Here is a 25,499-nt window from a genome sequence, read left to right on the forward strand (position 1 = left end):
AGATAACTAGCTCTTGCCCTGGCAGTCTGACTTTTTGGAGTCCTGAGATAGTCTGCGTTTAAATATGAATTTGCTAACAGACATTTGTATTTAGCTAGGGGAAAAGAAGAACCTCTTTGGCAGTTTTTCTAGAAGGGTGTCAAGGCCGCTATTTACGTCACATAGAAAATGGGGTACTGGAAGTTGTGCAGGCAGGATTGGATTTGAGAACTTACTAATGCTGGACACCAACAGGTACATATCAGCAGTCCTGACTCTGCTAAATTCAGGGACCTTCTCTGGATCCCCAAAGCTACTTCTTTGGAGTTCTTTCATGCCCTTCCTCTTCACTCTGAGGTACAAAGAAAACTAAACCTCAGACCCACTAAAAGTCATACCCTTAGGCTCATTATCCTGATTTAATTATTATATGTTATATTTTACATATTATATTCTTATACTGAAAAATGGCATGTACTCCAACAAATTTGTACAATCAATATGCTAATGAAAAATAGTTAAACCCTTCTCTGTTAATATTATTTCAAAAGTGCTTCTCACTGTTCTGGCTAATATCTTTTCTTAAGTAAGATTTAAAACAAAAGTCATACATTTTAATTGGGTTAATCATTTTCTTCTGGGTAAGCTGCTTGAATTCCTTATGTTTTCTGGTTATCAGTTCCTTATCTGAGGTGTAGTTTATAAGAATTTTCTCCCATTCCAAGGGTTGTCTGTTTACACAGATTACTATGTCCTTTGCTGTGAAGAAATTTCTTAAACTAATTTAATCCCACTTGTCTATTTTGGGGGTTATTGCCTGTGCTTTGGGTGTCTTGCTTAAGAAGACTTTGCCTAACCTATGACTCCCAGAGTTTTTTCAGTATTTTCCACCAGTAGTTTTATAGTTTGAGGTCTGAGGTTTAGATCTTTGATCCACTTTGAAGTGATTTTTGTTAATAGTGACAGATGGGGGTTCAGGTTCATCTTTCTGCAGCTGGATACCCAGTTTTTTGAACACCATTTGCTAAAGATGTTTTTCCTTGATTGGTACCCTTTGACAAAGATCAGTTGGCTGTATGTTTGGGGGTTTATTTCTGGAGTCTCTACTCTGTTCCGTTGTTCCTCATGTCTGTTTTTGTGCCCATATCATGCTAATTTGATTATCACAGCTTTGTAATATATTTTGGGGTCAGATGCCACCCACTCCATTCTTTTTGCATAGGAAAGGAAATTTAGAGAAAAAAATAGAGCGATAAGACAGATTTATTACCTGTTGATGATGACGTGTATAGTATTCTCAATTAGGTTGGTCTGAGGTGTATATCATGTGGGTAAAAGGCTCTTTACAATCTAAATGATATATAGTGATTAAATGTATAAATAATAATAATAAATTTTAAAAAGTATCATGACTTTTCTGATGACCCAATAGATTTTTTTATTTTTATATTACATTTAATCACATACATCTTTACAGTATATAACATTTCTTTTTCCAGCAGCATGATTGCTAGCATATCAGCCAAGACAAAGACATTACTATCCACAGCATCATCATCATCATCAAATAGCTTTTCATTTTTCATTTTTTTAGATGATTAGTTTTTATTCTCATATTTTTTTTTTTCTGAGAGGTTTTCGCAATAGGGCGTGTGCACTCGCCAGACAGACAGAGAGAAACAGAGAGAGAGAAAGCGAGAAATCACCCCTTAGGGGGGATGGCCATGCCACAATCCCTTCTCCTCCATTCTCCTCTTGGGATCTTGGGCACGCATGCACACGTGCCCGGTGTGAGTTAAGCTGCTGGGTCCAGGACGTGAACCGTAGTCACTTACATAGGAGTCCAGCAACATAGCCATTACGCTAATTGCTGGTCCCTATTCTCATATATTTTTTAAACATTCAATAATTATACATCATTTGGCTTGTAAAGAGAATTCACCTAACATGAAATACTTCCCAGACCATTCCAGTAGAGAATACTATACAATGTTGCCATCAACAGGTAATAAACAATTTCTGTGTTCCACAAATGTCATGCCTCTCTATTTGCTCTCATGCTATCTTTCTTTATAGTCTTCCCTTCTCCTCTCACACACCGTTCCACACTATCTACAGCATCCATAACTATTTTCACTGCTACCATATAGTGTAGATAGTTGGTATATATTAAGTGGATACACTTATATTTTTCTTCTATAGCCTGACTTGCTTCACTCAGCAATAAATCTTCCATATTCGACCACTTTCTAGCAAATGCCAGGGTCGTCTTTTTTATGGCTGAATAGTATTCCATAGAATATATGTGCCACACTTTTTCAATCCACTCATTTATTTGTAGACATTTGGGTTGGTTCCATGTCTTAGCAATCGTAAAAAATGCTGCAATAAATATTGATGTGCAAGCACTTTTCTGACTGATCATTCTCCTGTCCTTTGGGTAGATACCCAGAAGTGGGGTTGCTGCATCAAATGGTAGTTCTATTTGTAAATCTTTGAGGAGCCTCCATTTGTTTTCCACAGTGGCTGAAGCAGTTTACATTCCCCCCCAACAGTGTAGAAGAGTTCCCCCATCACCACAACCTCACCAACATTGATCACTTTTTGTATTTTTAATCTTTGTCATTCTGACAGGGGCTAGGTGGTATCTCATTGTGGTTTTAATCTGCTTCTCCCTTATTACAAGAGATGTTGAGCATTTCCTCATATGCTCTTTGGCTATTCATATGTCTTCCTTAGAGGGATTTTTGTTCAGCTCATTCTCCCATCTTTTAATTGGGTTAATCTTTTTTTTCTCCAGGTAAGCCACTTGAGTTTCCTGTGTATCCTCTTTATCAGTTGCTTATCTGAGGCATATTTTACAAAAATATTTTCTCATTCTGAGGGTTGTCGATTCACATAATAGTTGTGTCCTTTGCCTTGCAGAAACTTCCTAATCTGATATAGTCCCACTTGTCTATTTTATTATTGCCCATGCTTTGGGAGTCTTATTTAAGAAATCTTTTCCTACCCTAATGTCCCCCAGAGTTTCCCTAGTGTTTTACACCAGAAGTTTTATAGTTTTAGGTCTTAGGTTCAGATCTTTTATCCATTATAAGTTGATTTTTGTTAATGGTGAAGATGGGGATTCAGTGTCATCTTTCTGCAGGTGGATACCCAGTTTTTCCAGCATCATTTGCTAAAAAGATTTTTTTTTTTCTCTCAATAGATTGACAGGTATCCTTTGTCAAAAGTAAGGTGATTGTACGCTTTGGGGTTTATTTCTGGGGTCTCTATATTCTATACCATTGGTCCACATGTCTGTTTTTATTCCATTGCCATGCTGTTTTGATGATCACAGCTTTATAGTATATTTTGTGGTCAGGGAGTGATATGCCACCCATTCCACTCTTTTTGTGCAGAATTACTTTGGCAATATGAGGTCTTATATGATTACAGACAAATTCTATGATTGTCTTTTCTAGATCTGTGTAGAATGTCTCTAGTATTTTGATTGAAATTACATTGAATATGTACATTAATTTGGGTAGAATTGCCATTTTGATTATGTTAATCCTTCTGATCCAGGAACATGGGATGTCCTACTTTTTTATGTCCTTTTCAATATGTTTTTAAAGATTTTCACAATTTTCTTTGTAAAATGACCCAATACATTGCAAACATAGCTTATCTGATTATATCATTTTGGCTTATTAATTTATTGCACTATAATAATTTTCAAAGTGTGGTTTACTGACTTTTTTATGTGTGATAATAAATTTTATAATGAAAGAAATGTCCTGTGATTTAAACTAAGTTTATACATAGTGTTTATGAGGGTAGAGGAAATCCATACTGCTCTTTGCTGCTGGTGGGAAGGTTATTAGTGCAAAATCTTTAGTGGACTATTTGGCAATACACTAAAATAACCTTATATTTCTTATACCCTGTGAGCCAGCAACTTTATTTCTAGGATTTTATTTTAAGAAAGGAGATAAAAAATGTATATTATTTGCAAATAATCATATTCTTTGAAGTTTCAAGTGCAACAAAATATCTGAAATAAAATAATTCTTAGTAAAGGATGCATCCAAATGATATGATATGAACAAACATTTAAAAATCATGTGGTAGAATACTTAGTTAAGCAGAGACATGCTTGCAATATATATTAAGAAGTAAAGATTTAGGTTGCAAAATAGAATATCAATTTAGTCTTACTGTTGTATATAATATTAATATATCTGTTTATACACATATAGGTGATTAGAAAAAAGATTGGAAGCACGTATTCTAAAATGTTAATAGTGCCTATCTCTTAAGATTATATTGTAAACACAGAAGACTACTTTCCAGGATCTTTTCAGGGAATCCACTCTTATTGAAAGTTTTATCTCTTTGCCAGGCACTACCACTATGGATTTGATGTACCTATGGCAAAAATATACCCATTCCATCTGTCCATTCATCCACCTACCCCTCTAGTATTTATCAAGTTCCTACTATGTTCTAGGTGTTGTACCAGGTGCTAGTGACTCACTGGTGAGTAAGACAGCAAAGCTCCTGCCCTTAATGGTAGAAGAGAAAGCCGGACAGTAAACAGGACAGTCGCCTGTTGTGACAAGTGCTATAAAGGGATAGACAATAATGGAGGCTACTTCCTTAGACAGTATGCTCAGAGAAATCTTCTCTTAAGAAGTGTCTTTTATGTTGAGGTAAGAAGAGAGTCAGTCAATGAGAGCAGCAAATGCAGAGCAACTATCACATTTTACGAACTCTTTAGAGGTCAGAAAGGAAAAGAGTTCAAGTGAGAAGAAAAGTGGCCCTAGATGAGCTTGTGGAGGTTTGGGAGGCCTTGAAGGCTGAAGTCAGGAGTTTAGATTCTGCTCTAAGTGGAAGTTAAGTGATTTCCAAAGTCACACAGTTGAGCCTTGGCAGTGTTGGACTGGGACTCAAGACATCTGACTCATGGTGGACTTAGCATGATGTCATGCAGTCGTGTCAGTGAAGATAACCTTGCCTGAGCTGCACAGATTCAACAAGATTTCAGAGCTATAGGATGTGAGTTCATGCTACCTGGGGGAGTGTGAATGCCTACGTGTGAATGCCTACCTATCCTAAGAGCACATACAAGATTATCGACTTTTTTTTTTTTTAATTTAAGGTTTTTGCCATAGAGCCCATGCGCTTGCCAGAAAGACAGTGAGAGGGAAAGTAAGAAATCACCCCCAGGTGAGGGGGGTGGTTATAGCCAAGCCACAGTCCCCTTTCCTCCATTCTCATCATGGGATTCTGGGCACACACAAACCCAGTGTGTTTCAAGCCACCAGGTATGGGACTCAAACCACAGTAGGCCATGTGAGCATCCAGCACCATGACCACCATGCCACCTGCTGGTGCCGCAACATTACCTACTTAGCTTTAGGGTTAGATCTTAAAGAATAAATTGCAAGTAAGGAACCTAGTTCTAGAACTATCTTTCTACCATTTGGGTCAGATCTTTTCTTACCATATCCTCCCCAGATAGATATGTACATGTGTGCACATGTGTACACATGGGTAATTATATCTGTATCTGTTTGTACATCTTTATATGGTATATAGTTATGGATATTGGTATCTCATATATGCATATATATTTAAATCTGGCCAAGTATACTTTCTTTTTTAAATAATTACTTATTTAATTTTACTTAATACTATCATTATTGGTTCTTAAGTTTGCTATAGGTTACGTGCACTCACCAGAGAAAGACAGAAAGAGAGAGAGAGTGGGAGAAAGAGAAAGTGAGAAAGCAAGCCATCAGGTCTGGAACTCAAACTCAAACTGTGGTCAGCCATGTGGGAGTCAGCATATTAACTATCATGCCACCTGCTGACCCCCAAGTTTACTTCTTAACTCATAGAATTATTGTGAAAGAAAACATGGAATAGTAGTGAGTTATTAAGAAACTTTGAAATTTCATAAATGTTAGTCTATTTTGGATATCTTGGTGTTTCAGCTAACTTTGGTGATGGCTTTTTAATTAAAAAAATTCTGGAGAGATTATCAGGATCAAAACCAAAAAGAAGTATGAGCTAAAGCTTGTAAAAGAAAGTCTGAGCTGACAGAATGGTATTTAACGTTTTTCAGAACAAGAAGAGGGTGCAAACAAAAGGAGGGTAGAGTGACTCCTGGCCAAGGAAATCAAGAAAGGTCGTAGGAAGGTGGTCACTACTTTTCCCAGCTCAAGTCTGTGGTTTCAGATTTTAAAAAAATGCTCATACAATTGTTAGGGGACACCTGACAGAGAGAAGTGATGTGCAAATATTCTCTAAATCACTTGTAAAGGGGAAAAACGGGAACTCTGGACATGTAGAAAATTGAGGTAATTGAGTTTGATGTTATCCCTGACAAAATTCTAGAATGAATTTTAATCAGATGGTCTGTGAGTCTTCAGAAATTAAAGTAGTATCTGGAAACTGATTCATAAAATATATGAACAAATTTTGTTTCTTTTCTGATAGCTTTTCGTTTTTATTTAGAGAGATTTTTGCTATTGGGCATATGTGCATGCTGGAGAAATAGAGATGCAGAGAGACAGAAAGTAAGAAATTACTCCCATTCCAAGAGGGGATGGCCGTGCTGCAATCCCTTCTTCTCCATTCTCCTCTTTGGATTTTGGGAGCACAACACACACACACACACACACACACACACACACACACACACACGTGCCTGGCTTGAGTTTCAAGCTTCCAGGTCAGGAACTTAAAAACAGCATTGGCCATGTGAGAGTCCAATGATGTAACCATTCTGCCATCTGCTGGTCTCTCTGATAGCTTTTTAAATGGTTCATAAAATAAATATAGAGGAAGACTTTCTCATAATATCCCAAAAATTAACTTCTTCCACCTCAAGCAGGTAAACAAAACAAAACAAAACAAAACAAAACAAAAAACCAAAAAAAAACCAAACCAAGCCAAACCAAACAGAAACAAAAAAACCAAACACACACACACAGAAGTTCTAATTGCAAAATCCCAAATAGCCTGACACAAGCCTCAAATTGCTTTGAAGTCAAATATTTTAAAAGTCCACATGAGGGGCCAGTAGGTGGTATGATGGCTGAGGCACTGGATTCCCACATGGAAGACCATGGTTTGAGTCCAAGACCTGGCAGCTTGAGAATTGTGCTGGGCACATGTGCATGCCCAAATGCCTAAAAGGACAATGGAGGAGAAGGTATTGTGGTGTGACCGTCCCCGCTGTGGTTGATTTCCCACTTTCCCTTTCTGTGTCTCTCTCTGGTGAGTGTACACGCCCTATGGTAAACTTGAAGAAAGAAAAGAAAAGGGGAACCAGCAGTTAGCGTAATGGCTATGTCGCTGGACTCCCACGTAGTCGACCGCGGTTCGTGTCCCGGACCCGGTGGCTTAAAACTCATGCCGGGCGCGTGTGCATGCGTGCCCAAGATCCCGAGAGGAGAATGGAGGAGAAGGGATTGCGGCGTGACCATCCCCCCTGGGGGGTGATTTCTCGCTTTCTCTTTGAAGTTTCAAGTGCAACAAAATATCTGAAATAAAATAATTCTTAGTAAAGGATGCATCCAAATGATATGATATGAACAAACATTTAAAAATCATGTGGTAGAATACTTAGTTAAGCAGAGACATGCTTGCAATATATATTAAGAAGTAAAGATTTAGGTTGCAAAATAGAATATCAATTTAGTCTTACTGTTGTATATAATATTAATATATCTGTTTATACACATATAGGTGATTAGAAAAAAGATTGGAAGCACGTATTCTAAAATGTTAATAGTGCCTATCTCTTAAGATTATATTGTAAACACAGAAGACTACTTTCCAGGATCTTTTCAGGGAATCCACTCTTATTGAAAGTTTTATCTCTTTGCCAGGCACTACCACTATGGATTTGATGTACCTATGGCAAAAATATACCCATTCCATCTGTCCATTCATCCACCTACCCCTCTAGTATTTATCAAGTTCCTACTATGTTCTAGGTGTTGTACCAGGTGCTAGTGACTCACTGGTGAGTAAGACAGCAAAGCTCCTGCCCTTAATGGTAGAAGAGAAAGCCGGACAGTAAACAGGACAGTCGCCTGTTGTGACAAGTGCTATAAAGGGATAGACAATAATGGAGGCTACTTCCTTAGACAGTATGCTCAGAGAAATCTTCTCTTAAGAAGTGTCTTTTATGTTGAGGTAAGAAGAGAGTCAGTCAATGAGAGCAGCAAATGCAGAGCAACTATCACATTTTACGAACTCTTTAGAGGTCAGAAAGGAAAAGAGTTCAAGTGAGAAGAAAAGTGGCCCTAGATGAGCTTGTGGAGGTTTGGGAGGCCTTGAAGGCTGAAGTCAGGAGTTTAGATTCTGCTCTAAGTGGAAGTTAAGTGATTTCCAAAGTCACACAGTTGAGCCTTGGCAGTGTTGGACTGGGACTCAAGACATCTGACTCATGGTGGACTTAGCATGATGTCATGCAGTCGTGTCAGTGAAGATAACCTTGCCTGAGCTGCACAGATTCAACAAGATTTCAGAGCTATAGGATGTGAGTTCATGCTACCTGGGGGAGTGTGAATGCCTACGTGTGAATGCCTACCTATCCTAAGAGCACATACAAGATTATCGACTTTTTTTTTTTTTAATTTAAGGTTTTTGCCATAGAGCCCATGCGCTTGCCAGAAAGACAGTGAGAGGGAAAGTAAGAAATCACCCCCAGGTGAGGGGGGTGGTTATAGCCAAGCCACAGTCCCCTTTCCTCCATTCTCATCATGGGATTCTGGGCACACACAAACCCAGTGTGTTTCAAGCCACCAGGTATGGGACTCAAACCACAGTAGGCCATGTGAGCATCCAGCACCATGACCACCATGCCACCTGCTGGTGCCGCAACATTACCTACTTAGCTTTAGGGTTAGATCTTAAAGAATAAATTGCAAGTAAGGAACCTAGTTCTAGAACTATCTTTCTACCATTTGGGTCAGATCTTTTCTTACCATATCCTCCCCAGATAGATATGTACATGTGTGCACATGTGTACACATGGGTAATTATATCTGTATCTGTTTGTACATCTTTATATGGTATATAGTTATGGATATTGGTATCTCATATATGCATATATATTTAAATCTGGCCAAGTATACTTTCTTTTTTAAATAATTACTTATTTAATTTTACTTAATACTATCATTATTGGTTCTTAAGTTTGCTATAGGTTACGTGCACTCACCAGAGAAAGACAGAAAGAGAGAGAGAGTGGGAGAAAGAGAAAGTGAGAAAGCAAGCCATCAGGTCTGGAACTCAAACTCAAACTGTGGTCAGCCATGTGGGAGTCAGCATATTAACTATCATGCCACCTGCTGACCCCCAAGTTTACTTCTTAACTCATAGAATTATTGTGAAAGAAAACATGGAATAGTAGTGAGTTATTAAGAAACTTTGAAATTTCATAAATGTTAGTCTATTTTGGATATCTTGGTGTTTCAGCTAACTTTGGTGATGGCTTTTTAATTAAAAAAATTCTGGAGAGATTATCAGGATCAAAACCAAAAAGAAGTATGAGCTAAAGCTTGTAAAAGAAAGTCTGAGCTAACAGAATGGGATTTAACCTTTTTCAGAACAAGAAGAGGGTGCAAACAAAAGGAGGGTAGAGTGACTCCTGGCCAAGGAAATCAAGAAAGGTCGTAGGAAGGTGGTCACTACTTTTCCCAGCTCAAGTCTGTGGTTTCAGATTTTAAAAAAATGCTCATACAATTGTTAGGGGACACCTGACAGAGAGAAGTGATGTGCAAATATTCTCTAAATCACTTGTAAAGGGGAAAAACGGGAACTCTGGACATGTAGAAAATTGAGGTAATTGAGTTTGATGTTATCCCTGACAAAATTCTAGAATGAATTTTAATCAGATGGTCTGTGAGTCTTCAGAAATTAAAGTAGTATCTGGAAACTGATTCATAAAATATATGAACAAATTTTGTTTCTTTTCTGATAGCTTTTCGTTTTTATTTAGAGAGATTTTTGCTATTGGGCATATGTGCATGCTGGAGAAATAGAGATGCAGAGAGACAGAAAGTAAGAAATTACTCCCATTCCAAGAGGGGATGGCCGTGCTGCAATCCCTTCTTCTCCATTCTCCTCTTTGGATTTTGGGAGCACAACACACACACACACACACACACACACACACACACACACAAGCGCCTGAGTTTCAAGCTTCCAGGTCAGGAACTTAAAAACAGCATTGGCCATGTGAGAGTCCAATGATGTAACCATTCTGCCATCTGCTGGTCTCTCTGATAGCTTTTTAAATGGTTCATAAAATAAATATAGAGGAAGACTTTCTCATAATATCCCAAAAATTAACTTCTTCCACCTCAAGCAGGTAAACAAAACAAAACAAAACAAAACAAAACAAAAAACCAAAAAAAAACCAAACCAAGCCAAACCAAACAGAAACAAAAAAACCAAACACACACACACAGAAGTTCTAATTGCAAAATCCCAAATAGCCTGACACAAGCCTCAAATTGCTTTGAAGTCAAATATTTTAAAAGTCCACATGAGGGGCCAGTAGGTGGTATGATGGCTGAGGCACTGGATTCCCACATGGAAGACCATGGTTTGAGTCCAAGACCTGGCAGCTTGAGAATTGTGCTGGGCACATGTGCATGCCCAAATGCCTAAAAGGACAATGGAGGAGAAGGTATTGTGGTGTGACCGTCCCCGCTGTGGTTGATTTCCCACTTTCCCTTTCTGTGTCTCTCTCTGGTGAGTGTACACGCCCTATGGTAAACTTGAAGAAAGAAAAGAAAAGGGGAACCAGCAGTTAGCGTAATGGCTATGTCGCTGGACTCCCACGTAGTCGACCGCGGTTCGTGTCCCGGACCCGGTGGCTTAAAACTCATGCCGGGCGCGTGTGCATGCGTGCCCAAGATCCCGAGAGGAGAATGGAGGAGAAGGGATTGCGGCGTGACCATCCCCCCTGGGGGGTGATTTCTCGCTTTCTGTCTCTATGTCTCTCTCTGTCTGTCTGGCGAGCGCACTCGCCCTACAGTGAAAAATCTCTCCAAAAAAAAAAAAAAAAGAAAGAAAAGAAAAGAAAACAAAACATGTGAAGGGTCAGCAGGTGGTGTGGCAGTTAAGACACTGAATCCCACACAGCCAACTTTGTGGTTGGAGTCCTGGACCCAAAGGCTTGAGAATCACGTTGAGTGCATGTGTGGGGCCCCAAAATTCCAAGAGGAGGGTGGAAGAGAAGAGACTGGTATGGCCATTGCCCTTGGGGAGTGCTTTCTCATCTCTCTCCCTGTCTGTCCCTGGTGAGTGCAAGCATCCTATATAAAAAACTAAAAATTAAAAAGTCCTTATGAATTTCGCATTCTAGTTGACTAAATTTCCACATTTATCTAAATATTACATAAAATTTTAATTTAAAACTTAAATTACTATGCTTTTCCTTTCTGAACTTTGGGAATAGGACTGACATTCCAGAAGTAAATATTGTGTTACTCCTGTGGCTCCCTCTGTCTATCCCATAGATGGTGGTTCAACTAAATGGATTCATACCAGGAGGTATAAGCTCTAGATTCAAACATATTTGAGCAATGGGTTCAAATCTGTGAGCTGAAATCTAGCAATAATGAATGAAAATTTCCACATATAATTTTCAATAACAACATCACTTACACCACTATCACCCCAAGCTATAACAGAGCTGCCTTTAACAGACACTACCTGTATATCAGGTTCTGTGCTAATCATTTTTATTTTTTTATGAACTTTTAATTTTGTTATTATTATTATTATTTTTAAAGTGACCAAAGAGAGACAGACAGACAGAGAGAGAGAGAGAGAGAGAGAGAGAGAGAGAGCGCGAGGAAAGTGAAAAAGCAAGCTACCAGGTGCACGACTTGAACTGTGTCCAACCATGTGTGAGTCCAGTGCCTTAACCACCATGCCACCTACTGGCTCATTGTGTTAATCATTTCAAAATGTCTCATTTTGCTCAATTCCCTCAACACTTGTATAAAATAGGTACTTGACTTTTAGTAATTCCGTTTCAGAAATGCGGAAACCAAAACATAGAGCGTCATGACTTCAATGATGTATAGATGGTAAAGATCTGTGCTGGGATTCAAATCTAGCTGATCTGCTTCCAGACCTAACCTCAGCATGCTAATGCTTCCCAGGAAATCAGCTGGATAACTATACCATGGTGAAAGCCTCAGGCAGTTGAAATTCGGAGACTTTGAGTTTACAACCATCTTAATATAAGCATGGGAGGTACAAAATGAGCACACTCTTAGGTGTCATAGGAGGGTTCAGATAATGGGAGACAAGAGTCCCAGTGGTTAGCCCAAACAGTTTTGAGTTCTGAGTGCCATGGTGTTGAAACGTTCACTGTCTGCTGTAGGTCTAGAGGACAGAGGTTATAGATGTCACATTTTAGATGGATACAGCACTGAGAATATTTTAGCATGAAGTGAAGTTAGTGGTGAGCTGTGTGATAGTTATCCTGCTCATTATTTCTAGCAAATTATTGGGGAAACCATTTTGACATTGATTTGAAAAAAGATGCTATAGTTTGACATGATTTATAGTTTGCCAAGTGGTGACCTTTTGCCCTTCCCCCTCCTTTCCTGGTCTTCCCATGGGATCTGCTCTCTTCACAGTTGGCTGTCTGATCAACATCTCAAAATGTGAGAGCGTGGCTCTAGGAATCAAGTCACCTGGGTTCTGATCTCAGCGCTGCCATCATTTTGTATTTGAGTTTATGCAAATCTCATGATCTCTTAGGGTAACTTTTTTTTTTATACCACTACATAATTTACAGGCTAAAATGAGATCATACATATGAAATTGTTGGAAAGTATAAAACATTATGCATTATTATTGCTAATATCCTTTGAGTTGGTTGCAACAATGCCTAAAGCCAGGATTAATCTTGAATAAATATCACACCTGTTGGGGAGTGATACCCTTCACTATCTATACTCTCAACTCCTCTAGACTACGTAGTTTTAGATTTTCTGTAATGCTACACTGCTGTTTTTCATTTTAAACCCAGTCTGGCTTCTCTCCTTAAAGCAAGAGGACTTTTAAAGCGAGTGGCGGGTAGTGTAACTGGCACATATATCGAATCTCCTTAGTCTGGGCTGTTAAGTAAGTTTAATTAATTTACTAAGTTAATGTTCCACTGCTAGCAACAGAGCCTCATTGCCATCAGCTGGGGAGAGGGAATTGAAAGCCTAAATGAGCTCATTTTTTCACAGTTGGAATTAGGGACCAGTTAGCCAGTTGTATGGGTTTTCCAATTTCTCCATCTGCCCTGGGGGGATTCAGGCAATTCACTCCCCCAACACTAAGTGTGAGTAAGAGCAGGAAGAGGGAAAGGAAAAAGAAAAAAAAAAACATAAAAAATCCCCCAAAACTCTCCCTAACATTTCCTTCCATTTTTGGAACTAGGTGTTTGCATACTGCTTATTAAGTTGGGCTGGGAGAAGCTTCTGCTAAAGAAAAAAAGAAAGGCTTCAGTGAAAGATATTTACCGCGTGCCTTTTTATTGCAGGGTGTGCAGATAAAAGGAAAACAAATAAACAATAAAAGAATGGAAACAAAATTACAGAAATTTGCAAAATTTGACAAATGGTGGCCTGTAGTTGCCACAAGCTAATGGCTTGCAATGATTAATAAGAGTAAAAATAATTGCATTTCATTAAGATTGATGACACCCCATTTAACCTCCCCTCTCGTTTCAGCCCTAAAGTGGAAAGAGATGAAGTTCTCATCTATAATAGCTCCTGTAACATTACCATGGAAACTGAGGCAGAGATGGAGTGTGAGACGCCTAATCAGCCAATTACCGCCAAGATTACTGAGATACGGAAAAGCTGGGACCAGAACACTCAGGTATAATCAAATCTTTTTTACAGACTGATTCAAACAGCTCAAATTAAATTTGTAATATTGTGTACATTAAAAAAACAATTTAGTCCAAATGGCAGCGATATATAATATTAAATGCTTTCAAACTTTGAGGAGCTGGTCTAATGCACAACATCTGAATTCATAGTTAACTATGGTTAATCATATATTTCTCAAAAATAAATGAGTGCTGCCTGGGCTCTTTTAGAGCAAATCCTGAAAAGATAATCTCCTCAGCATTTTGTCTTGCTTCCTGCATGCGTGTTTGAAAGGGGTTCTCTGTGGCTTATTTCTTTTTGAAATAAATGGACTACAATTTATCCAGACCCTTCTGAAAGTCTTCCAAATCACTTAGGCATCCTTAGCTTGGTGGGGCAGTAACTCTGCTGGTCCACCCAGTCTTCTCTGTTCCTTGGGGAGCAGAGGGGAAACTTCAGCTTTTGAGAGGATTGCATGAAAATTAGAACTGAAAAGGACCACAGGGTCATTTGGTCCATTCTCCCTACCTCAATTCATTATTCAAAAGCTTCTGAACTACTCCTTCCAATGACATATTCTTGAGTCCTCAGCAAGAGACTCCATGGCCTTCTCAGAGAATTTGCCAGACTTGAAATAGGGGGCTAAGGACTCCTTGGAAATGTGTCAGGTAATCATTTGCAACTCCCTAGGCTTCTCACTGTGCACAGAGAAAAGAAGTAATACTTACTGAGCATATATTCCCTTAGGTGTCTTTCTCTTCATAAAAATAATTTTCAGATTTTTCTCTTTTTGACTTTTTTTACCTAGAACAAATATTTAATTTTTTGAGTGCCTATTAAGTGCTATACATTGTACCAGATTCTCTCCAGAAAGCCTCCTCAGCCCAACTCTTCTAATCTAAAAATATGCTTCCTGGATTTATAATGTATGTTTTTTTTCTATAAAAACAAAACAAAACAAAACAACAACAAAAAAACGCTAGTTCTGAGAATGTACACAGGTACACATGGCACTTTCTTTTCTGCCCTTCCTGCACAACTCATTCCCTGTTTACCTTTCTCCCACCCTCACCCACCTCCCCTGGGGCATCACTGTCCATTCCATCACCTCTCCAGCCTTCTCACTCCCCTTTATCTTCTTTTCAGGTGCCTGCCCAAGGCTGACCTCTTGCTTTGTTGTGTCCCCCCAGCTGCTTTCTTTCAGCTCACTGCCAGTTTTAATTCATTGCCAGGACCACTGTCCCTAGTTGCAGCCTCCACTTCCCTCTGTGCCTTGCTCAGCAGTCAGTGATGTTTGAAGAGTTTGTCATAGTGAGGTGGGACCCTGATGGGACACAGAGCAACATCCCAATCTTTCTGGGCCTGAGTTTCTGTCTGGGTGGGGAATAACTTGGTGGTGTCAAGGTGCTCACATGAGCAAGTGCTGGTTTAAGGAAGGGAGAGGCAGTTTAGTGCGGCAGTTAAGTGTGTAGGCTTTGAATTTAAATACAGCATGTGCTACTTGGGATTTCAGGCAACTGACTTAACTCCTCTGTGCTTTCATTTTCTCATCTGTAAAATGAGGATAACAGGACTGACCTACTAAAGTTTTCCTGAGGCTTATATCATGTGAGCCACTGAGAGGGACATATCACATGTAGTAAATGCCCAATGCTTGTCATTATGGGCAGTGCTAGTACAGTAGGAATAGTGAAAGAAAGCTTTATAGAATTATTCCTCTGTAGTGTTTGTTGTTTCAATCAGCTTGTTTCACTTCTTAGATTTCATTTAATTTTTTATCAGCTCAAAGTCTGATTTTGAACTTTTTAAGGCTTCTGTGCCTCACTCATTTTAAAATATTTATGCAATATACAGTTACTGAGTTCCAAGCATGTTCAATGTCCTCTGCTATACTCTGAAAAAGATTACAAAAATAATATAGAACGGGATCCCATATTTAGGTGATAGTTGCAAAATGAGGCTGTGAAAAGGGTCTTTAAAAAGTTCATGGAAATGTATATTATGAAAAAATTGTGTATGAATTTCAACTTTTTTAATAAAAAATACACTCATACTTTAATTTCATCCTTCTAAAAATTTTTTTGAAGTCCCCTTATATATGGAAGTAGGTAAAGTCCAAAAAAGGATATGTAGAGTCAGTTCATCACAGTCACATTGGAATTATGGTGGCATTGCAGTTGGAACACTGGGCATCATCCAGACTAGCCATCTCATTTCAGAGATGAGTTAACTAAGATTCATAAAGAAAAGCCACTTGATGAGACCAGCACCTGGAGTAATGGACTCCCACATAGTTGACCATAGTTTGAGTCCTGGATCTGGTGACTTAAAACTCACACCGGGTGTATATACCTGTGTGTCCAAAATCCTAAGAGGAGACTGGAAGAGAAGGGATTGTGGTGTGGCCATTGCCCCCGTGGGGAGGCTGTGTGTGTGATTTCTCGCTTTTTATCTCTCTGTCTCTCCAGTGAGTGCATATGCCCTATAGCAAAAATCTTTCTTAAAAAGGAAAAAAGAAAAGTCACCAGATGCAGGTCACATAGCTAGTTTTGTGGAATTATAATCCATATAGCCAGCCATTTGGGGAAGGTAAGTCATTTAATCTTCAGGTCCTAGAGGGCATGCTTGTCAGACCTACTAATCTAGTGACTGTGAGTAAGAAAATTCCTATCCAGAGGAGAAAAAGGGAGGGAGGCCCCATGGTTGTAGCTTCTAGTTGTAAGTGTTGCACTGAAATGTTGGTGACAGTGTCATAGTTTTAAAAAGTATATTGGGACCAGCAGATGGAGTAATGGTTATGTTACTAGACTCCCATGTAGTTGACCATGGTTTGAGTCCCGGACCCAGCAGCCTCAGACTCATGCCTGGCATGTGTGCACACATGCCCAAAATCCCAAGGGGAGAATGGAATAGAAGGGATTATGATGTGGCCACCCCCCAGGAAGTGATTTCTTCTTTTCTGTCTCCTTGTCTTTCTCTGTCTCTTGGGTGAGTGTACATGACCTATAGCAAATATTAGAAAAAAGTTTATTGGAAGCCCAGCCCTGTCAAGTTGCCAGAAATACATGGGTAACAATATCAAGGATTTACAGCAAAATTATCTGACTTTAAGACCAGGTTCACTCCAGTGGGATCCTAAAGAATGAAATAAGAATCTTGGGCACAAGAGACTGGATAATATCAACTATCATGCCAACTGGATCAATATGACATGAATTAGAGAAAGCTGTAGCTAAGTGGGGACTATTTACCCAGAGCCCGTAAAAACAAAATTAAAGGAATGAGAAAATTGCTAGTCTAGATTCTACTCTGTCAGGGTGGTTCAGGTTGCTTCAGAAACTGAATGTGGTGAAGCCTATAGATGGGGGGCATATAACTAAGTGACCATAACATCTATCACCCACACCAGGATACTCTTAAGAGTCCAAGGCCCTTAGATAATGATTACACTGGGAGGCCCAGCCATGGTGGCTAGTGGTAGGGCGTTGCTATGTGAGGCAGGGACATTGCTGTGTGAGGCAGGGACATTGGTGTGTGACACAGGAATGGGAGGCCTGGTTTTGAATCCTGAACCAATCTGAACAGGTTGTATGTTATAATATGTGCCTATAATCCTAGCTAACTAGAGAACTAGAGGTTGAAACTGCCCCCTTTCCCCTGCCAACTTCTTTGTCTTATTAAAAAAAGAAAAAAGTGCTGGCATAATTTGTCATCCTTGTTTGATGTGTGACTACTCTACCTGGGCTAAGGAACAGCTTGTCAATCATATGTCATATGTGGTTACTTCATTTGGGCCTTGGCCTGGGGAAGACCAGAATCTATTGTCCCTTTTCTCCTTCTCCTCCTCCTCTTCTTACTACTCTTCCTCTTCTTCCCTCCCTTTTCCTTCCTTCATCTCCATATCCATCTCCTCCTCCTTTTTGAAACAGTCAGAGGGTGTATGTGCTCACCAGAGAAAGGGAGGGAGAAAGGATTCTCCAGTGTGGCATGGTCATGCCACAATTTATTTTTTTCCATTTCTCCATCCTGTCAGGATTTGGGGTGCACGCGCGTACACACACACACACACACACACCTGGAATATTTTCTCCAAGCCACAAGAGCTGGAATTTGAACAATGGTTGACCATGTGGGATTAGCCCCCTTAACTATTAGGTTATAGAGCCAGCCATTTCAGTAGTGATAACTTGAAGAAGTTTCTCTGAACATGTAGTCTGCCCTATCTGTGGAAAAAGAAGTCTGCAGCAATGCTATTTAAGTTCTCTGGGAAATGATTCTGTTCCCACAAGCCTACACTCAGTCAAATATTATTTGGAATAAAAATAAAGACAAACTATATAATTTCGGAAATCTATCACACTGTGCATACTCTTAAAGATGATGTGCTCTGGAATGGGGGAGGTGAAGAGAAGAGGATAGAGAAAGATAGCAAGAGAACAAATAGAGAGACAGGACGTTAGTGAGAAACAGATATGGCTTATTACCTGTTGATGATGACATGTATAGTATTCTCAACTGGATTGGTCTGAGAAGTATTTCATGATGGGTAAAGTCTTCTTACAAGCAAAATGAGAAATAGTAATTGACTGTTTTAAAAAATAATTATAATAATAATAATAATTGGGAAAATCATAGAAAAGATACTGAATGTTGAAGCGGGGAGATTAATGTCTTTGTATTGACTGACATGCATGGCATTCCCTTTTGAAAAAGCAATGTAACACACTGTAAAGTTATATGTAATCCAATGTAATATAAAGAAGGTTATGATGATAATAAAAATAAAAATTAAAAAGAGAAAATAACAACTCAAATATACTAATATACAATTAAAAAAAAAGATGATGTGCTCTGGCAAACTGTAAAATGAACCCAAGAAAGAAGATGATATAGGATATATGAAACAATGATGATCAAAGAATTTTTAAAAATTAAGAATAAAGTAGAAGTTATTGATAATGTTGCTGTGTAAATTAATGTGGTCATTAAAAAAATGAATTCTTCACCACACAGAAGCAGGAACCTCCTGTTTCAAGCAAGTTTAGTAAAAGTACAGCAAGAAGAGAGGCGTAACTCTCCTCTTTGATAAGTAAGAAGACATTCATAACACAAACCCCATTATGTGAAGATGGAAAGTAAATGTGAGATTGGCAAATGATTTAACAGGGTGAAGGGAAAACAAAATTAAGTGCCTGCAAGTGGAAATTTAGATAAAATATAAGGTAATTGGTGCTAGAAACCTAAGCAGAATCCTAGAAAAGCTTTGAATTTAGAGAAATTTAGGTATCAGAAAGTAAGCATGAGGTGGGATGCTAAAATGAGGGCGTTTAACTTCTATATCTCCAAGACATTAGTTCTATCTGAATAAGTCAGACATCTATTCCTACCCCACTGTCCATGACACAGATGCATAACTTTTGGAAAAAATGAATTACTAAAGTATTAATTAGGTTCTTGATACAAAGTATAGGGGAGAGTGGGAATAGAGACTTTGACTAAAATCTAGAGGAAGGAGAAATCTGTTTACTTAAAAAAAAAATCAACACACTCATCTGTCACTAAATTCTTTCCTATGCCCAGCTCCAGAATCCTGGCAAATCAAGTTATATATCCAAGGAAGGAGATTGGATGACTTCTCTTGAGAGAGTCAACCAAAGTAAAGACACATGGGTACTGGCATTTGGAAGCCTCGCAAAGCCCCAGTTACACCAGTTGCCTACTTAGATTTTTAGTACATTGCAATGAAATGTGAATGAATAGACTTCTGGTTTTGGCCAAGAGAAATGATATTTCAGGCTTACCTTCTTTTACATGACTGTAAAACTACTCAAAATATTTTCAGGCATTAGGTAACAGACAACAGAAGGCTGTGATCTTTGAGAGAAAGAAAACAAACTAGAGAGTGGCCTACTGTCTGAGAGCACTATTTAAAACACAGCACAGGCAAGTGAAACCCGAACAGAGAGAAACAGCCTCATTGATTAGAATGGTCAGAGATTGGAGTTTCAGGCTACTGGTACTGGTGGAATTTGTAGGAGAGGGTACCAGTGAGGGAATGTTGTATAGTGAAGGAACTTCCGAAGTCTGTCTGGGAAGGGAGTCCCATGAATTTTTGACCAGAGAGTTAACTGATCATACATTGAGTGTGTTTCTGTGAGGTTTGCAAGAGATTAGCTTCTGGAAGACTTGGAGGTAACATAGATTCCAAAGGTTCCCTTCTACTGGGAAATTTCATGTGCTGACTAGCATCGAGATATCTCCCTCAACACTAGGGCATTGAATTGAGACCTCAGAAATAATCTAGTCCTAGAGTAAAGCTAATCTAGACCCATCCAAATGGGTCTTGAAAACAGAAATTGACAGGATTAAACAGTTCTCCCAGGCAATGAATTGCTTGATGAAGCAAAGTTCAACACTATAAAGGAAGACAACAAAATCCACCCTTTCAAGAGCACAGCTTCTATAGCATACAATCAAAAACCTGAAAAAAAAAAAGCAAAAATTTTAATAAATTGAAACAGACCTATGGATGAGGGAACTTATTGGAATTCATTAGGTAACAATGTTAAAATAGCTTTTATAAATGTATTCAAGGTTTTAAAGAAAAAGAGAGACATAACAAGTGAAATTAAAGGGAATCTCAGTAGAGAAATGGTAAATAATTCAAAGAATAAATGAAAATCATGGAACTGAGAGAAAGCGGTAGAACGTGAGGCTCTGCAAAACAAATTCACATGGAAGAGTTGCTAGTTCTGTCCTGGAGACTTCCCTGAGCACTCTGGAAACATGTCCATAACTGGATTGGGAAAAGCTGGGAGTGGACCATGACATTGGGACTGTGTCTGGGCTGCTGTATCTCTGTCTTTCTCTGTCTGTCTTACTTACGGAATAAATTAATTAACCTCTCAAAAAATGAATAATGAAAGATTTTTAAAAATTGGTGAAAACTGTAAACTCATAGACTTAAGAAGATTAATGAATCCAAATCAGAAGAAACACAAATCAACCCATCACAGCAGAACCCACTCTTCCTGCAGTTTTGCTTTCTATGGTTTCAAGTATCTGCAGCAACTGCCATTTGAAAACATTACATGAAAAATTCCAGAATTGAACAATTAGTAAGTTTTAAATTGCATGTCAGTCTGAGTAGCATGATAAAACTTGTTCTTTCCACCTCCACCCGACACAAGACTTGATTCATTCCTTTGTCTAGTGTATTTTATTGTGTTTATGCCACCTGCCCATTAAATAGTAGCCATCTCAGTTATCAGATTGACAGTAGTGGTATTACAGTGCTGTGTTCAAATAACCCTTACTTTACTTAATAATGGCTCCAAAGCACAAGAGTAATAATGCTAGCACTTTTTTATAATGGTTCTATTTTATCGTTAATTATTATTGTTAATATTTTGCTATGCCCAGTTTATAAATTCAACTTATCACATGTACATATCTATAGGAAAATGCAGTACACACTAGGGAACTTCAGAAACTTAGTGGAAAGTGGAATTAAAGTAATAGTTTATTTTGGTGCAAATATTTTTGAAATCCATGCATAGTTTTTCATAGTATGCACTTTTTCATGACATTTTGAAGATTCTTCATATTGGGTTCTGTATACTCCTTGGTTTTAGGCATCCACTGGGGATCATGCAAAGTATTTCCCTTGGATAAGGGTGGCTGCTGCTGTATTGGAGTTCTCAATAATGCTAAACTGTTTGTTCTAAGTTAATACTTAGAGTCAATGCAAGTCCAACAAAACATCAGTAGTTCTTTATTTTATTTTTTTTTTTGTAGAAATTTTCTGGCCAATTAAAATAATTTATGAAATTGCAGTGATCTAGAATAACCAAAACTATCTTGAGAAAGAAAAACAAAATTAGAGTGCTTAAACTGTCTGCTTTCCGGTGTCAGTATGAAGCTATGATAGTTGATTGCAGTTGTAGGCAAAAGTTTCCTGTGAACGAAAGGTTTTTATAACAGTATGTTCGATAATTCTTGCTGGAGTGTTATAGAACCCAGGTGCGAGGAGAGTTCGAATGTGTATTGAGAGCTACCAAAAGGTATTGTGATGAAGAGGTTAGTGGTGACTTTTGAGGCTGCAGAACAGTATTGATGGGCAGAAAAACAAGACTTTATGGGGTTAAGGAGTAAATAAATATCAAGGAATACAGGCATCTGGTATAGATCATAAGTTGGAAGAGAAAGATACAGATAAATATTGCGATTGGACAGCATCTTCCTCTTGCATATTCTTCTCATCGTAAGTGCTAGAAATAGTTGTTTTAAGTTAAAGGTGCTTTGATTAAAACTGTGGTCTTCAAGTGTGTTACTTGATTTGATAAGACCCAGTAAAATCCCATAGATCTCTCTTATTCATTCTTCTAGAGACTAAAAATAGCTCTCAACTAACTTTAATGTTTGGTTAAATCATCATTTTATCCAATGTGTTTGTATTTTGTTTGTTTGTTGTCATAGGTGGATGAACTCACCAGAGAGAGAAAATGAGAAGGAAAGTGAGAAATCCTTCCCTGTCCTGGCTCAATGAAGCAGGGTATAGGGGGGTGAACTCCACGTGGGAGCGACTATGGATTTAGGAAGAACACATAGACAAATAAGTAGAGAAAAGTGGGAATTGGGCAGACTCGGCATCTCTGATGGAGATTACAGTGGCTCTGAGCTTTTTTTTTTTTTTTTTTTTTTAGCTTTTTATTATCATTTTTTTTAGGGCAATAAGGGAAGGGAGAAGTGGAAGGTAAAGCTAGGCATCTTTTATTATTAACTAGCTGTGGAGCATTTTGTGTTTTGTGTCTCAAAGTTTTAAACAAGATTTTTTTGTCCTTCTCTGGCTGACACCCAGCTTTTTAAAATTTACACTGCCTTGGAGTCTAATAGCAGTATGTTTTTGTTAGAGCTTTTGTTTGTCTTGTAGTGTAAGCGCAAAGATTATTTTTACTTTAAAGGTCACTAGTGCCTATCCAGGTCTGACCGCTCTCTACCACCTGCACCCACCCTGCCTCCACTGCCCCCTCCTGTGAGGATGGCCATGCTGCAATCCCTTCACCTCCATCCTCCTCCTGGGATTCTGGGCATGCTTGTATATATGCCCAGTGTGATTCTCAAGCTGCCAGGTCTGAGACATGAACCATGGTTGGCCATATAGGAGCCCAACACCTTAACCACCATGCCACCTGCTGGCTCCCAAGTATATGTATTTTAAAATTCATTTAGGGCCTATTTCCCTCAGGAGTATTTTCCTTTCCTTAAAACTGGAGGATTGGGACCAGCAGATGGCATAATGCTCACGTCATTGAACTCCCACATAGTTCACCATGATTTGAGTCCTGGACCAGGTGGCTTAATACTCAAGTCAGGTATGTGTGCATGTGTGCCCAAAATCCTAAGAGGAGAATGGAGGAGAAGGGATTGCAGTGTGGCCATCCCGACTGAAGGTGATTTCTCACTTTCTGTCTCTCTCTTTCTGGCAAACCCATGTGCCCCATAGCAAAAATCTCTCCTTAAAACAAACAAACAAACAAACACTGGAAGATTTTTCCTTTGGACAATCCTGTAGTACTTTATCATACATGTCTTATGAAATGTATCTTTTCATATGTTTAAATTACATGTATTTATTTAAGTATCTTATCTCTCAACTAGATAAACATTCTGAGGGTAGACATCTGTGTTGGATTTCTCTATGATGAATAGGTGAATGAAGATGTAGATCTATACTCAATTACTGTTAAATAAACAAAACACACTGCTTAATTTAATCCCAACTTTTTATTTAAGGAGATTCTCTTAGAAAATTCATACAATTCAGTAATGTGACAGATTTTACATTTTATTTATAATGTGTGTAGTTTTTTAGGGGCTACCTTTTGTCTATTACTAAAATTCAGAGACAAAGTTTTCCTTTTTATTTTGTTTCTTTTTCTTTCTCTTATTTTGTTTTCAATTTTCCTTCCCTTTTGTATTTTCTCTCTTTTTTTTTTCTTTGAGAGATCTTTGCTATAGGGTGCATGAGCTTGCTGGAGAGACAGAGAGATAGACAGTGAGAAATCCACTCCTCCTCTCCCCCAGGGTAGAGATAGCCATGCTGCAATCCCTTCTCCTCCATTGTCTTCTTGGGACTTTGGGCATGCACACATACACACCCAGCGTGAGTTTCAAACTGCTTCGTCCAGGACTTGAGCCACAGTTGACCATGTGGAAGTCCAGTGCCCTAATCACTATGTCACCTGCTGGCCTCTATTTTTTTTCTTCTTTAGTTTCCTTTTTATCTTTCCTTTTCCACTTCTTTTCTCTTTCTTTTCCTCTGCATACCCTCCCTTTCCCCTCTCCTCTCCTCACCACTGTTCTCCTTTCCTCTTCGCTCCTCCTTTCTTATTTCTCTTCTTCCTTTCCTTTTAGACCCATATCTTTTATTCAGTGTGTATCTTAAGGGATGTACACCTGTAGAGAGAAGTGCTGTGGAAAGGGGGTCAGGCTGATTGTTAGATCAGGGACGTAAGACATAGAAGCTTGGTCATTCCCTTCTGACCTGGCTGATTCGGAGGAAACTCACTGGAGCCCTTGTCTGTCTGTGTGTGTGTGTGTGTGTGTGTGTGTGTGTGTATGTGTGTGAAACAAGGTTCCTAATGTATGCCGATTTCCTACTACAGGGGGAGGAGGAATTGGGGAGGTAGCAGTTTAGCAGATTGGCTTCATTATCTGAAAGGCTTTATGTGCCTGGATAGCTAGGCAGACAGCAGAGACAAATAAGCCACGTAGTGAATGGTACTTGTGTGTGTGTGTGTGTGTGTGTGTATGTGTGTGAAACAAGGTTCCTAATGTATGCCGATTTCCTACTACAGGGGGAGGAGGAATTGGGGAGGTAGCAGTTTAGCAGATTGGCTTCATTATCTGAAAGGCTTTATGTGCCTGGATAGCTAGGCAGACAGCAGAGACAAATAAGCCACGTAGTGAATGGTACTTCTGAGGCTCAGGTTCTGATCTGAGCAATGCCTCTGTTTGACTGTGACTGTGTGGCAACTTACTTAACCTTTCAATAGATTAGTGCTATCTGACTTCCCGCTTTTGGAGGGAGGAAACAGCACATGTAAGAGAGAGCTAGTAAGAGGATCCTAGAAGTCCAGCAGAGAGGTTATGATATAGTAGTAATGAGCCTACACTCTAGGACGAAACTGAATTTGAGGCTGATCCTTCTGCTTGTTAGATAACTTTGGGCAAATTTTCTTAACTCCACTGAAATTGTTCATTCCTACTTCATAGAGTTGTTAGAACTGAATAATTCATGGAGAGCACTCAGCATAGGAAACCCTCAAAATGTGTCAGGTGTCATTATTTTTGGTTATATACATGCTAAGACTATACAATTAAGAAAGCTATTTGTGAGTGTCCTGCAAATTGTTATGCAAAATTAGTGTCACATTTCATGTTATTATTTATTGTGATCTTATTATAAACAGGACTGGCTGTGTGAAAGAGGATTTGCCACATATTTGAACCAAAGACTTTGTAAGTTCTTTTTCTCTGTACTTTCAAGTTTCTATTTTTCTTTCTTTCATGAGAGATAGACAGAAACAGAGAGAGAGAGCTACAGACAAGAACCTTCAGCAG

At 38.8% G+C, this 25,499-nt stretch overlaps 1 protein-coding gene across 1 annotated transcript in view; it reads left to right on the top strand.

Annotated features, from left to right (window-relative positions):
* The window catches only part of PKHD1 (PKHD1 ciliary IPT domain containing fibrocystin/polyductin), a 578,800-nt gene that overhangs the window by 95,448 nt on the left and 457,853 nt on the right, over positions 1–25,499 (top strand). The window contains exon 35 of the mRNA XM_006170441.3: positions 13,731–13,881. Coding sequence (XP_006170503.1) covers positions 13,731–13,881 — 151 coding nt within the window. The remainder of the gene's footprint in view (positions 1–13,730; positions 13,882–25,499) is intronic.

Source organism: Tupaia chinensis, unplaced genomic scaffold (genome assembly GCF_000334495.1).
Source record: "Tupaia chinensis unplaced genomic scaffold, TupChi_1.0 Scaffold148470_1, whole genome shotgun sequence".
NCBI classification, from domain to species: Eukaryota; Metazoa; Chordata; class Mammalia; order Scandentia; family Tupaiidae; genus Tupaia; species Tupaia belangeri.